The sequence below is a fragment of the Vicugna pacos genome, chromosome 26 (assembly GCF_048564905.1).
Source record: "Vicugna pacos chromosome 26, VicPac4, whole genome shotgun sequence".
NCBI classification, from domain to species: Eukaryota; Metazoa; Chordata; class Mammalia; order Artiodactyla; family Camelidae; genus Vicugna; species Vicugna pacos.
In genome coordinates this window covers 20,551,704-20,565,146 of record NC_133012.1, presented here as the reverse complement: position 1 = coordinate 20,565,146, position 13,443 = coordinate 20,551,704, and the positions used below count along the sequence as shown (strand labels likewise).

The 13,443-nt window shown below is 39.0% G+C and overlaps 1 protein-coding gene across 2 annotated transcripts in view; it reads left to right on the top strand.

Annotated features, from left to right (window-relative positions):
* The first annotated feature begins 182 nt into the window (after positions 1–182).
* The window catches only part of TRAPPC11 (trafficking protein particle complex subunit 11), a 37,434-nt gene continuing 24,173 nt past the window's right edge, over positions 183–13,443 (top strand). Inside the window, exons 1-10 of one of the 2 annotated variants that reach the window (XM_015248975.3) lie at positions 183–317; positions 2,735–2,956; positions 4,786–4,955; positions 5,620–5,690; positions 6,566–6,680; positions 8,624–8,723; positions 9,098–9,171; positions 10,726–10,822; positions 12,178–12,311; positions 12,944–13,091. In XM_015248975.3, the coding sequence (XP_015104461.1) occupies positions 2,753–2,956; positions 4,786–4,955; positions 5,620–5,690; positions 6,566–6,680; positions 8,624–8,723; positions 9,098–9,171; positions 10,726–10,822; positions 12,178–12,311; positions 12,944–13,091 (1,113 nt within the window). In that variant the 5' untranslated portion in view covers positions 183–317; positions 2,735–2,752. Of the gene's footprint in view, positions 318–2,731; positions 2,957–4,785; positions 4,956–5,619; positions 5,691–6,565; positions 6,681–8,623; positions 8,724–9,097; positions 9,172–10,725; positions 10,823–12,177; positions 12,312–12,943; positions 13,092–13,443 lie in introns of both variants that reach the window. The other variant, XM_006197974.4, reaches the window with a different exon arrangement.

The window sequence follows — 13,443 nt, the reverse complement described above, 5'->3', positions numbered from 1 at the left end:
TCTCCTATTGGCTCCTCCTCTCCCCGCCTCCAGCTCCTGCTCCTCTAGGAAGCGGAGCGTCTTCCTTACGTTTTGTGGAGCTGCGTAAAGTTCTGGCACGGCGATTGGTGTAGACCACTGTCACTCAGGCCCAGAGAGTACTTCCTGGGCCTGCGCAGGTGGACGTAGGGAAGTCTCACTGGTTGGCCCCGGCTCAGGGGCGGTGGCGGTGGGCAAGGCTCCCGGCGTTCTCTGACACTCCTGCCTGCTTCCCCTCGTCCTCCCCCGGCTGGCGGCGACCGGCAGCAGATGCAGTGGGCCCGGGGCGTGCGGCCTGGGTGAGTCCGGGCCAGACCGCCAGGGGAGAGAACTGGTGCTTAACCATGCTGGCCTGGGGAGGGTAGTGGGTGCGTTTTCCTACAGCATCAGCGAGTGCAATTCTCTTTTACCTTGTAAAGAAAAGACGCACCTGTTTCTGGGACCATCAGGTTTACGGGGGAGGAGAGGAGGAAGATAGCGCCTGCCTTTAGGGCTGCAGCGTTTCTTCTCCCCCTTTCCTCATTGGAGCTTCCCGGGCAGGATTCTGCGGCCCTGGGGACGGAATGCTTTCCTAAGTCGGGTTGTTGCTTCACATCCTCGGCGTCAGCTGTTTTCCATCATCCCCGCCTCAAACTGGAGTTCCTCTTTTGACTGTTGTGTAGTTAAACATCTGTGACTCTCATCCTTAACTGGCCTTGTGTCGTGCACTTTGAACCTCTGTTAATTAAAAAATAGTGTATACATCATTTTTTTAATCTGCCACTTTGATTGGGTCACCTTTCTTTGCAGTCTGTCATTCTACGTCTTATTTTATTGCCACGCCAGCTTCCAGATGACTTCTCTTGCCCTACATGATCTCCCTTCCCGAGTGTTCACTTGCTACTTTTGCACCTCCTTCCATGTCATAGTTGGGTTAGTTGCTTCTTTCTCCAGAAGATCTGGAAGTTTCTCCTACAGGCCGTTATTGAGATCCGTACAACGTCTTCACCTGTCTTTTGCCCATAATTTTTTTTTTTTTTGGCTGTGGAATTTGGTACAGCCATTTCAAGTGCCACAGCTCTCTAAGGTAAAATGTGATAAGAATTTCAGAGACAGTTTTTGTACAGTAATTTTGGGACAGAATTACCTTAATTTAGAGCTGCATTGTTCTGTATAGTAGCCAGGAGCCATGTGTAGCTATTGAGCACTTGCATTAGGCCAGCCCAAACTGAGATGTGCTCTGAGGGTACATACAATACACACGATTTTGAAGACTTAGCACAAGAAAAGGTAAATCTCTTGCTAATAACTTTTATATTAACATTGAATTGATAATATTTTGGGCATATTGGTTAAGTAGAATATTATTAAAATTAATTTCACCTGCTTCTTTACTTTTTAATGTGACTGCTAGAAAATTTATGTGGTTTATATTATATTTCTCTTGGAGAGCATTGTGATTTTAAATGATTAAAAGCCATTTCTGTTTCCCCTTCTATCCACTCCATTCAAAGACCACAGCTAATTCTCTTGAGCCTCTGGGTTTATTAAAGGAAATGGGCCTTTAAGGCTCTAATGTAGACTCTTTGGTATCGAGCAGCGGTACCCAAATTGTGTTTTGACCATCTCAATTAAAAAGAGGGTCAAATTCCCCAGATTCCCTAGAATTAGAATATTTCTTTTTCTGAACATGCAGTCCTTTGTCCTCCTAGTTTAATGCAACCCTCAAAATATCTGTTAAAACAATTCGAAAACTCCTCTGTCTGCTGTGGACATTTGTCATTTCTGGTAGGCTTTCTGAGCCATTTATTTAGTACCCATTGTTCCTTCTGTACTTAAATGCAAGAAGCCTGATAGTCTTTCCCTAAATTAACTTTTCAGTTAAAAATACTATTTTGGTTGTCAAGTGGTGGCAGAGGCGCTCCTCGCTTTCCACAGAAATTATATTTGAGTCCTGTGTGACGTGCTGGTGGAGACCACCTTTTAAATGGGCATAATGATACATGTTTTTGGAAGTAAGAAGTTGTTTTTAAAATAAAATGATTTTGTTTGGGATAAACACATTTTTATATAATTGCTTTTCAAAAGGAAGTGCTTACTTGTGTTTATGTAGACCAGTTCTCAGCTAAAGGACACAGTGGAAACATGTCTTCCTAGAGATTTCCATTCCTTGTTGGTTTTTCCCTTGTAGATTTTCCTTTAAATAGTACATTTGTATTGATTGTGATGAAATGAGGAAACACAGCTATTTAGATAATTAGCTTTTTATTTTAATAATACCTAACAAAATTGGAAATTAGACATTAGGAAGACATTACAGAGAAATTAGAGACAGTTGTACTTTATTGAATATAAGTCAATAATTATTTTTCTCTATAACTGAAATAGGTAATTTGATCACCCTCCTGCCTTCTTGGTCTGCCCATCCCAAGGATCTGTGCATGTTTTGAGCTGTTACTGAAAATCCTGATTTGTCTAAAAGTTGACTACAACCTTTGTAATATGAAAGATTTTTTTTTAAATGTAATGTCAATAGTTATTAAAGTTTAATAGCTCCAATTCAGGAATTAAAATTTTCCCTTTTGCCCTCTTCTTTTGCACTGGTGCAGCAGTTTTCAGGCACTCGAAGTCTTTTGCCTTTTTGTAATGCTTTTTAAATGGTGGAGGCTCGTGTTAGATGCAGATGTGGGCTTTTAATAAATTAATTAGCAATGTATTAACACTTGTATTTCAGAAGTTTCGTGACGCCTTGACCATGAGCCCCACACAGTGGGACTTCCCTGTGGAGTTATGTTGTCGGCCTATGGCTTTTGTTACCCTCACGGGCCTGGATGTGGTTTATAATGCTGTACATCGAGCTGTCTGGGATGCTTTCTGTGCCAACCGGAGGGCCGATCGGGTACCGATTTCTTTCAAGGTGCTCCCAGGTGACCACGAGTATCCCAAATGTAGACCCAAGGTAATGCCATGATGGTTTCATGGGAGCTCTCTCTCTCTCCCCCTCTCTCCTTCTGTGTGTGTGTATCATTTTGTTCCTGTATCTGTGTGAATAAACTCTTTAGTTTATCAAGGGTATGATTGCAGTGGTGCATGAAGAAAATGCTAGGCCATTTTATTACACCCCAATATGCTACAGGTGTATCTAATAATCACTTTTAACTCCAGAGGAATGATTATGATTATTAAGCTTTTTAACCTATGACCCTAGATTTTCCTTTTTTAAATTTGTTTAAAAAATAAACCCTCAAGTCTCCATAATTTTAACAAAGACCTCTCTAAAAGGAAGGTCTTCGGTTCCCCATTCATCATTGCCAGTATCCTTATGGAATCCCTGGTCTCTGCAGTTTGGTTCAATTTCACACTCATGTTTGGAGCACTTGCTTTGTGTTATGTACCTGGAGCTATGCAGCAGACTGGTGATAGAAATTTAAGTAAGAGATGCTGTCTGTCCTTGGAGTTCTACAGAAACTAAAACAATATTCCAGTGTGGAATCAGGACAGATTTTTAGGGTGAACATCATGGTAGACACTCTGATTTACACAGAAAAATAATTATAATGATGATAGTATGCATTAATAATACCAGCTCTTACATGTATGGTGCTTATTATATCCACTTATTAAAGAACGTTATGTATATTGATTGATTCGATATTTGTTGTAACCTTAACGAGCTTGATGGTGAAAGTCCGTTAGTAAGACACGTTGAGCAAAATAAGCTGCCCACTTTTTCCTGCCCAAGAGCAGTGATTCTGATAGTCTGGTCTCTGGCCCAAGTGTATCGTCATCACCTGGGGTGTTTATTAAAAATGCAAATACCAGCTGTCCTCAGTTAAGCTGGGGCGGGAGAGGACCTGTAGATTTGGTCACCAGCTGATTTTTTTTGAACGTTTGTTTGAGAGTCACACAGTGGAGACGCAGTTTCATACACCAAGCTCTAGAAACTGAGCTTTCTCTGCAGGTGTGGGAGTCACAGCCCTGCTGGCCCTTCCATGTTTTTTGTTTTTTTTGTTTTGAATGTGGTGTTTGTATCAGGGAAGGCCAGCGGCCCAGCACAGCTCAGCCCTTCCGGGATTTCCTCCTCGATTCTCATTTTCCTATTCCTGGTTCTTTCCTGTTTCCCAGGTTTTTTGTGTCAGGTGTCCTTGCTGTCCCTACCTTTCCTCACTGGAAGTAGAGGTGGCACCAGCACGAGCTGGAGTATCTGAGCCAGTGCAGGTGCCTTGGAAGAAATTGGAGATCTCACCCGAGTTTTCCCAGGGCTAACGTACCTACCACGTTCCCTCCCCACGACGGGGCACCCGGTGCCGACCCCCGGTGACTGCTGTCACGCTTCTGTATTTAAGAATTGTCCTTTATTTTTTCTTCCACCCACAAGTGAGGTGAAATGCCATCCTGGCAATATGACTTTGAAACTAATGAAGCCATATTGGGTTTTAGAGAATACTTAATTTGAGCAGCTTTTACAAGAGCAGAAACTAGGATGATGAGGAATATAAGTAGAATTTATAAGTAGAATCCCGGGAAAGCGACTGTTTACTTCCAGGTATTTGAAAGCCTTGACATCGTTAGATACGCTTTGGCTTTGGTCATTCTGTAAATGGAAATGGTACCGGCTCTAAGGTTGAGATTCTGCCTCCAATACTCGCTAGCTCTTGCCTGATCTCTGTGAGCCTCGGTATCCACATCTCAAAAAGCTGGCGTGTGTTTGCTGAATGAGCTAAACACAAAGAAAGCGCCTGTGCTCTTGTGATCAAGTATCTCTTCATCTTCTGCCAACGTTTGCAGAGAACTTCGTACGAGTGGTACATCCCCAAAGGGATCTTGAAGACGGGCTGGATGAATAAACATCTGAATCTGGTGCCAGCCCTGGTGGTTGTGTTCTACGAGCTGGACTGGGACGAGCCCCAGTGGAAAGAAAAGCAGTCCGAGTGCGCGACCAGAGTGGAGATCGTCAGGTATGGCCCCGTTTGTCAGGTGGACCGCGTCGGGTCCCTCACGTCTGGAGTTTACTGACCCCTGACCGTCAGTGAGGGCAGCTGAGTGCTGGTCAGGCCACAGCGGTCGTTGGGGGATCACAGACCTCTGGTGAAACCTGCTCTCTTTCTAACAGGTAGCATGAATATTAACTTAATAATGCTGAGCAATGTGAGGAAATTTAGAAGACAGGTTGGCCTGAATTTCCAAATGCTTTTTCTTGCATATATAGGATTTTTTTTTTTTTGGAAGACATAGCAATTTGCTATTTAGTCTCATAAAACACTTTCTGCTTTATCACCATTTGTTTCAAAATAATTCTTTTGGCTGACTACTCTGTAATGTGTCATTATAAAGAAATTAAATTGTAGTTTATTAAAGTGTATGTTAAACTTTTTGCTTTTAAAGCCGGTTTTTATAAGGAATTGAAGCTTGATGTGAGATTATATTTTAAAAATTTAAGTCATTGTGGCACCTATGCTTCTTTGTATGTGGCAAAAAAGTTCCCCTAAGTTTGGGGATTTTTTAGTTGAAATTTGTCTTTCTTTCTTTGAATTATCAAGCTTGTGCTTTATGTAAAATCTTGAATACATTTTAAAAATTTGAAACAATTTAATTAATTTTATTGTTATTTTTCCCCTGCAGGCAGAGTTTACAAGGGAGAAACACAAAAGTTGCAGTGGTACTGATACAGAAAAAAACCCCTTTGCCCCCAGGTAGTTAATTAATAACTAATTGATTGGTTTATAACTCTAGTTCTTAGTACCGAGAGGCCTAGGTTTTAAAGTTAAAATGCTTTATGCATTCAGTTATGGGAAAGAGAGAGTGTTAACATTAAAAAGTACCAGTAACACATAATTAAATGCTTATTATAAAAAATTAAAAACATTATAAAGAGTGCAGAGCTTCTTGAGTTCTATTCCCCTAGTTCTACTTACCTCCCCCCGCGGGCGCATGTCACTTGACAAAATGGTTATTCACTTGATATTTTTAAAAATTTTTTATTGATTTATAATAATTTTACGATGTTGTGTCAAATCACTTGATTTTTAAAAAAGATTTTTTACTTATCTGAGATTTATTTGAAATTGTATTCCTTACGTAATATTTTTTCTTAACTTTGCAATAGGGCAAAGAGTCACACTAGGATTTTTAGTTTCCTGTAAGAAAATGTCTTTGTTTCAAATGCTTATTTCTTCTACTATCTCAGACTTTGAGAGGCCAAATGATTTTTTTGTTTCTATGTGGAAACTTACAGCATCTTAAATAGTTTTGGAGACCACTTTCATGAATTGTTGCTTCCATTTTTAGTTACAGTTTTTGAAACGATTATGTGGAGAGTCTGTTGGCATTACTTGGGCTGTCTGACTTGGCTGAGTAGAAAATTCCATGGTGTTCTCCAGACAGATATGCACGGAGTAACTTCTGAGCACCCACAGGGCTCTCAAGGGCCCCAGGGGTCCACAGACATGGTGAAAAGTGGTTTTGGTCTTTTCTTAATTGCATTGTTCTGATTTGGGAAAATATTCATTTAGAAAAATACATTAATTATTTTATTTCTCTCTTTTATCTTTGTGGAACTTGTCAACAGGGGAGGATGTGATTGCTTCAGAAAGGGCTGCAGCTTTGTGTAATGCGTGTGAACTCTCAGGCAAGTCTTTATTCGTGCTGCCCCACACGGACCACCTGGTGGGTTATATTATAAGGTAAATAAAGGTCCTTAACGTTTTTTTTTCTTTAGATTGTTCATTAGGCATTGAGATATTGGGAGCTTAGACCCATTTATTTAAAAAGAAATTCATGTTCAATGGGGAAAAGTTCAAAGGATACAAAGGATATAAGGTGAATATAAAGTCGTCTTCATCATTTCTTTAACCTTCTCCAATTCCTTGAGGTAACAGTTCCTTAAGTTTCCTTTCGAAATATGTTTTTTTATGTAAGAACAAATGATACATAATCTTTATAATACACACATACGTAAATGTAATCATATAATACACACTGAGCTACCACGTGGTGTTACCTCGTTGACACCACGTGTAGATCTAGCTCACCTTCATTTAAAATATTTGCATGTTTTTACATTGTACTTTTCCGTAAATACTGTGTGTCCTTTTATATGACAGTGTCTTCATTTCTGGCTTGTTGTTTTGCTTCATTTTTGATATGTTGATGTATATTCTTAAACAATTTGTAAGAAGAATCTGAGCTCCACTGTATCTTAAATAGCATTATAAAGCCTTGGTATATAGCAGGCATGTTACCTGGGGACACAGCATTGTCTCACAAATTATGTGACTGTTACCCATTATTTTCTAGCATTCAGTGTGGTAGGGGAGAGGTTTTATGGTTTTCAGTTTCTGACTAGGATGTATTTTGATATGAATATTTTCATTGATTTTAATTATAAAATGGTTTCCCTTTTTATTCTGCGTAAACGTCCTTAAACTCAAGAACAGTGTAGTCTGTCTTTAGTTATTGCCTCTCTTGCCTTTGTTCCTGTGTCTCAGAAGCAGGCTTCTGCCAATGATCTGCTCCTGGAAGGCACATGGCTTTCTCTTTGGTGTGAAAGTGACCTGGCTGCTGAGAAAGAAGTATCTGTTCGGGAGGAGGGGGCGTGGGATAGCAGCAGGGTCCAGTGGGAAGATGACCTGCAGGACCCCTTACATGCAGTTCGTGGAAAAGCAATGATCGGTAGCTGTGACCCCGGATAAAGTCACACCAGTAGCCACTAAGAATAGAGATGATGGCCCAGAACGCAGAGGAAAAGAATAATGAGCTTTGTTTTTTCAGTTTGAGCACATGACCCACAGAGAGCCCCGGGGGGGCTGGGACGACATCTGGGTGACTGGTAACCCCGCAGGTGCCCGTCTTCCGCGGTGGCTCATCCCGGCCTCCTGGCTGGCCCTGGACTGCCTCTCTGGGCTTTTGACATTTCCTGCTTGTCCTTTGCACTTGGGGACTTCCCCAGTCACACTGCCGTTCCTTGTCAGTATGCTTCCTGCTAGCTCCTGTCTTCTGGCTCTGCTGGGCTCTCTCTTACTCCACTGACCATGAATTCAGCTTTCTTTCGTGCCCTAGGAAGGTACTTCTGATATGAACTTCTTTTCACAAACAGAACTTTGAGTTATTTACCTACTGCTCGTTCAATTTTCTTGGTTCATCTGTCATCTCATAATTATGGAGTGAAGCAGGATTTAATTTATACAAATGTTATTTTCACCTCATTTGCCTGTTCTTAGTTTTGGTCCTTTTCCCTTTAGTTTTCTTATTCTTTAAACTCTAAATATTAGTCACAAAAAATTGTCAGATCTAATTAAGTATTGGATATCTGTTTTCTTTCACACTTCTTAATAAAATTATAAAATAGTAGGGGTGGGGGTAATCTTACAGATTATAAAAATAAAATTATTTTTATCAGTTATTTCTTGGACTAGATAATTTTAAGTGGGGAAGTTGTCTTATTTGTAGGTATTTTTTAATCTAAAAATTCAGTTTATATTATGCCTCCCTTTTTATCTTAATCATGAAGTAAACCAGACATTATCTGTGTCAGGATTTTACTTTCAGTTCTTACAAATACGATTCTTGAAAACAGTTCGGTTTAAAATAACTTCAGTGTTTGAATGTTGGGTTTTTTTTTTAACAGATTAGAAAATGCCTTTTATGAACATGCACAGACGTATTACTACACTGAGATCAGACGAGTGAAATCTCATAAAGAATTTTTGAATAAAACCACGCACCAGGTACATGTCTTTTCCTAAAGAAGGAAATAATAGCAGCATTCTAGAACAGATTATTCATCACTGATTATTTTTCAGGGGATTATCAAATGTCTTTAATACTTTGATTTTTTTTAAAATGGTTTCTGTACTTTTGAAGTTCTTTAAAAAGGCTTTTAAAAACAAATGTCTTTTATGCTCTTTGCCCTTAAAACTCTTAAAGATAGATTTTTATGGCCTTCTTAACTATATTTGTTTATTGGAATAATTCTTGAACTTTAACTTTGAATATTTTCCTTCATACTTTTAGGTCTCCTCTTAATAAACAGTATTATAATTTTTATCCTTTTAAGAGAATGCTTGTAGTAATGGTATTTTTTTCTCATTCTTTTCTTCAGCTTTTATTTGTTCGACATCAGTTCAAAATAGCTTTCTTCAGTGAGTTGAAACAAGATACCCAGAATGCTCTGAAGTAAGTTTCTAACGGCTGTCAAACTAAATTTTTCAATAGCATGTTAATGGCAATTTCTGAATCTCAGCCAAACTTTAATTTTAAAATGTTTATGTTGGTTAGATTCAGGTTTCTAATATTATAATATTCACTTTAATTTGTCTAGAGATACAATACATAGTATTTTTTAAAAAATATATCCATTATTATCAGAAGTAAATTTTATAGTGTCAGAAAGCTTTCTGGTCTAATTTAATTAAATTTCATGATCTAAAGACATGTAATACTAAAATTCTTCTCATTCTGCTGCCCACTTCTTATTTGTGTATTCAGTAAAATCCTTGTGTTAAGACCAGTTTTCAAGGTTTAATGTATATTAAACATTAGCTGAATCAGGCTAATTTCTTAAGGTGTATAGTACATTTATTCAACTATGATTTTATTTTTATTTTAATTTTTTTTAGTTTACGATGCCTGCCACTCACATCACTTTTCATTCAAAGGCTCTGCTTAGTGCTTTGAAGGGTAGTTGCAGGTGTGTTGGCAGTGGTTAAACATTTTATTCCTTTGCTTTTGTATTTTATGAAGGACAATTCAATAAAACATCTCGCCCTAGCTTTAACTCAGTTTTTTTAAGATTGACAGTGGCAGCGTAGCAAAGGGATCAAAACCAGCTATATATCCCAAAATTGAGGAGAGGCTAAGTATACGGGGGCAGGGAGTGGACAGAAATAAATAAATCTGTCATTCAAAGAAATATTGCAGAAACCTCCTCTTTCTTGTTACTAATGAGGTGCTAAGCACCAAGCTGTGTTCTTTAAATCTCGGTGAACTCCTACAGGTATAGCTGGTTTTCACGTAGTTCATTTTTTGTCCTTAGTATTAGTTAAACACCCTCAATTCCAATTCTGTTCGAAACCAGTTCTGGAAAGAAAAATGTTACCTGGAGAAGTTAGGAGCAAACAGTTTTCTGTGGAGAAGCCTGAGATTCTTCTGGTTACCTTCCATCTCCAGGTGCTTCTTTCCCACAGGCTGTCTCCGTCAGCACTACCCGCCCTGAGGGCGTCCCCCACTCCAGCCCGTCCCCCCGAGGCCAGGGGTGCCCACTCGACTTGTAGAGCTACTTGAGTGTAAAGCTTTTGACCTGTCTGTCTTGATAGCACCTTCTTTGCTAATACAGTTTCTCTTTAAGAAAGTTGTAATGATGGTTTTAAAAAATACTTTTTTTCTAACAGAATCCTGATTTTTTTTTTTCAGAATGCTGATTTTTTGATGTAACTTTGAACAGTTTTCCACTTCACTTTTATTTTTCCACTTATTTCCGATTAGTTGTAGACAGATGTTAATGACAGAACAGGGTTCGATGGTTTGGTCTTTACTGAGAAGTCATTGATTCCTCCCACGTATAATGAATCAATTTATCATTTTTCGGGAAGTCAGAGATTGATATGTGTGTGTTATTGAGCTGTTGAGTGCTAAGAAATGTTGAGTAAATATTATCTCTGTTATTTCTAACAATTTTGCTCTTAGGAATCTTTTCTTAAAATTAATCTGCCTTCCCCATGTTTATATTAGGAATTACAGGACCGCCTATAACCTTGTACATGAATTGAGAGCCCATGAAACTAATATTCTGGAAATTAAGACCATGGCAGGATTTATAAACTACAAGGTAATAGTTATACTTCCAAATGAAGAAAATTTAGCTTTAAATATTAGATTGTTTTTTTAAAATTAAAAATTCAAATTAGTCATCTGTGTTGAGAAGTGAGTATTTGATTAATTGTGCTCTGCTCTTTTATGTCCTTTATCTCAAGGAGCACCCTGGTTCTTAGCAGCCTACTCGTGTGCTTGGTTTCGGGCGAGGGGTCCCAGAGTTCTCATTCTGAGCAGTTGTACTTTTGTGAAACTCCTTGAGGAGGGTATTTTTTTGTTTTTAAGTGGGAGCAGGAGGGAGTGAGAAAAAAGCTGCGTATAGTATTGAATTTTAAAAGATGCAACCAGTTAGAACTGTGTTAAGCCCTCCTTGGTTTAATGGCACAGCCGCAGACAAGATGTACCTCCTCACCTTAGAGGAAACTTCTATAGGCTATGTGAGCATTTTAAGATTGTATATGGTAGAAATGGATGCCCCAGAAGGCAAGAGAGGCTGTCTGTTTTGCTTTTAATCTTTCTACACTCATCTTTTAAGGAGGCTGGCGCTGGGTTGGTGATGTGAGCGCAGATGGATACTTTATTCATTGCGTGTGTAAGCGTAAATTGCTACAGCTTCTGCCAAGACTGTTTTTGCAATGACTGTACAGATTGAAAGTGGACGTTCCCTTTGACCCAACAATGCCACTTTGGGAAGTGTATCCCACCTACGTGCTAAGATGTGCACAGCACGTGTCCGAGGATGCTTATCACGTCTTGTGACAGGAAAAGATTGGAAACTGGATGGATGAGAGACTTAACTTTTCATGTATTCCTTTACACATACAAAAATATTAAAACTGGTAATAAGCATAGGGAAATACCCTTAGGCTTTGTTTCTTATTTTCATTTTACCCCCCGTATAGATTCTTACTTTGAAATAGCATCCCAGAGAAAAGTTGTTCAAGAATTTCTGTAATCCTTGTTTGGTATGGAGTCTCCTGTGCTCTAGTTGTGCCAACAGTTCTAAAACTGAAAGTTAACCTGTCCTTTCTCAGCTTCCTGTTGGAGATGTTTTATTTTTGCCCATCTTTATGTTCTTCATTGGGTTTAATATTTCTCTATTCTATTCTACACTTTTGAAAATATTTTGAAGGTATAGAGTAGATTAATTACAAACAGATAAATGAAATAAAATTTCCCTAGGGGACGTAGCCTCTGCTTTCAGCAGGACCTTTCTAACAGAGGAACCCGGTCGTATTATTGCACTGCAGTTCTGCTGAACTTCAGAGAAGGGAATCCCAAAGTTAGTCTCAAATTTTACATATTTGAAATGCATATGCCTTTTGATTTTGATTTCCTCCTTTACTTTGGGGTCAATGTGACATTTTGCAGATCTGTAGGCTGTGTTTCCAGCACAACACCCCGTTGGACGCGATCGCTCAGTTCCGAAAGCACATCGACCTGTGTAAGAAGAAGATCGGAAGCGCGGAGCTGTCTTTTGAGCACGCGGCATGGATGTCTAAGCAGTATGTTTTAAATTGTACTTGCAGAATGTTTTTTAAACAAATGGGACTCGGAGGGATGGACTCAGCATAAACTTTGGTTCTAAATTGAAGCCAGATTTTTGTCAGTAAGTAGGTTTTTAATAATCTAGCATAAGTAATGGTAGATACTGATTCATATAGTTCCTTGATGGAAATCAGCTAATTCATGGTACCATATCTTTCATTCAACACGTATTTATTAAGTTTCCACCGTATGTCCAGATACTAAGGGTCTAGCAGTGAATAAGACAACATCCCTGCTGATTGCTGAGACTGATGATTAAAAATTGCTAAAATGAAAATTTTTCCAGAAACAAGGCTGTATTTGAGTGGTGGGACCCATGTTGACCTCTGGTTTGATGGTATATTTATGAAGACTTACTAGCACAGAAGAGTTGACTTCTTAAATGGAGAATTTTTCTGTAACCTACAGTGAGTGTGTATTAGTCTAGACAAAGAGACCCCCACAGTTCACAGTTCATCAGTAGTGTTATTTTGACGCCATCTGCTGAGGTTTTTGGTTCCAGGATGAATCACTATTAGAAGTGAGCTGGTTTTTCTTTCCTTTTTCTTTTTTATTATTTTTTAAAATTTCTTGATTTTTTTTTTTTAAGATTCCAGGCCTTTGGAGATTTATTTGATGAAGCTATTAAGTTGGGGTTGACAGCTATTCAAACACAGAATCCTGGTTTCTATTACCAGCAAGCAGCGTACTACGCCCAGGAGCGGAAGCAGCTCGCAAAAGCCCTCTGTCACCACGAGGTGAGTCGCCGACCCCTGTGTTATCTGGCGTTTAGGGACCTTATTAATCTTCTCTGGAAGGAAGGTAAGACTGATTGGTGTTGGTAATTTTTATTCCAAGCCTTTGCACATAATGTGTTTTTATCTTTCATCTTTTCAGGTATTAGGGTTGTTTTCAGTTTCAGCCTGAGTACTCTAACTTCCACCTGTGAATTAGGAAGTTTTTCTCTGACGAACTGGTTTATGATTGGCAATAAGTTAGTGATTTAGATGAGAGAAAACTGCTGTAAAATGAAAGCCACCGTTTATTCCATGCCACGCTGTAAACCCATTCGTTGTCTGTGCTCACTGCTTTATTTTGACCCACAGGAGA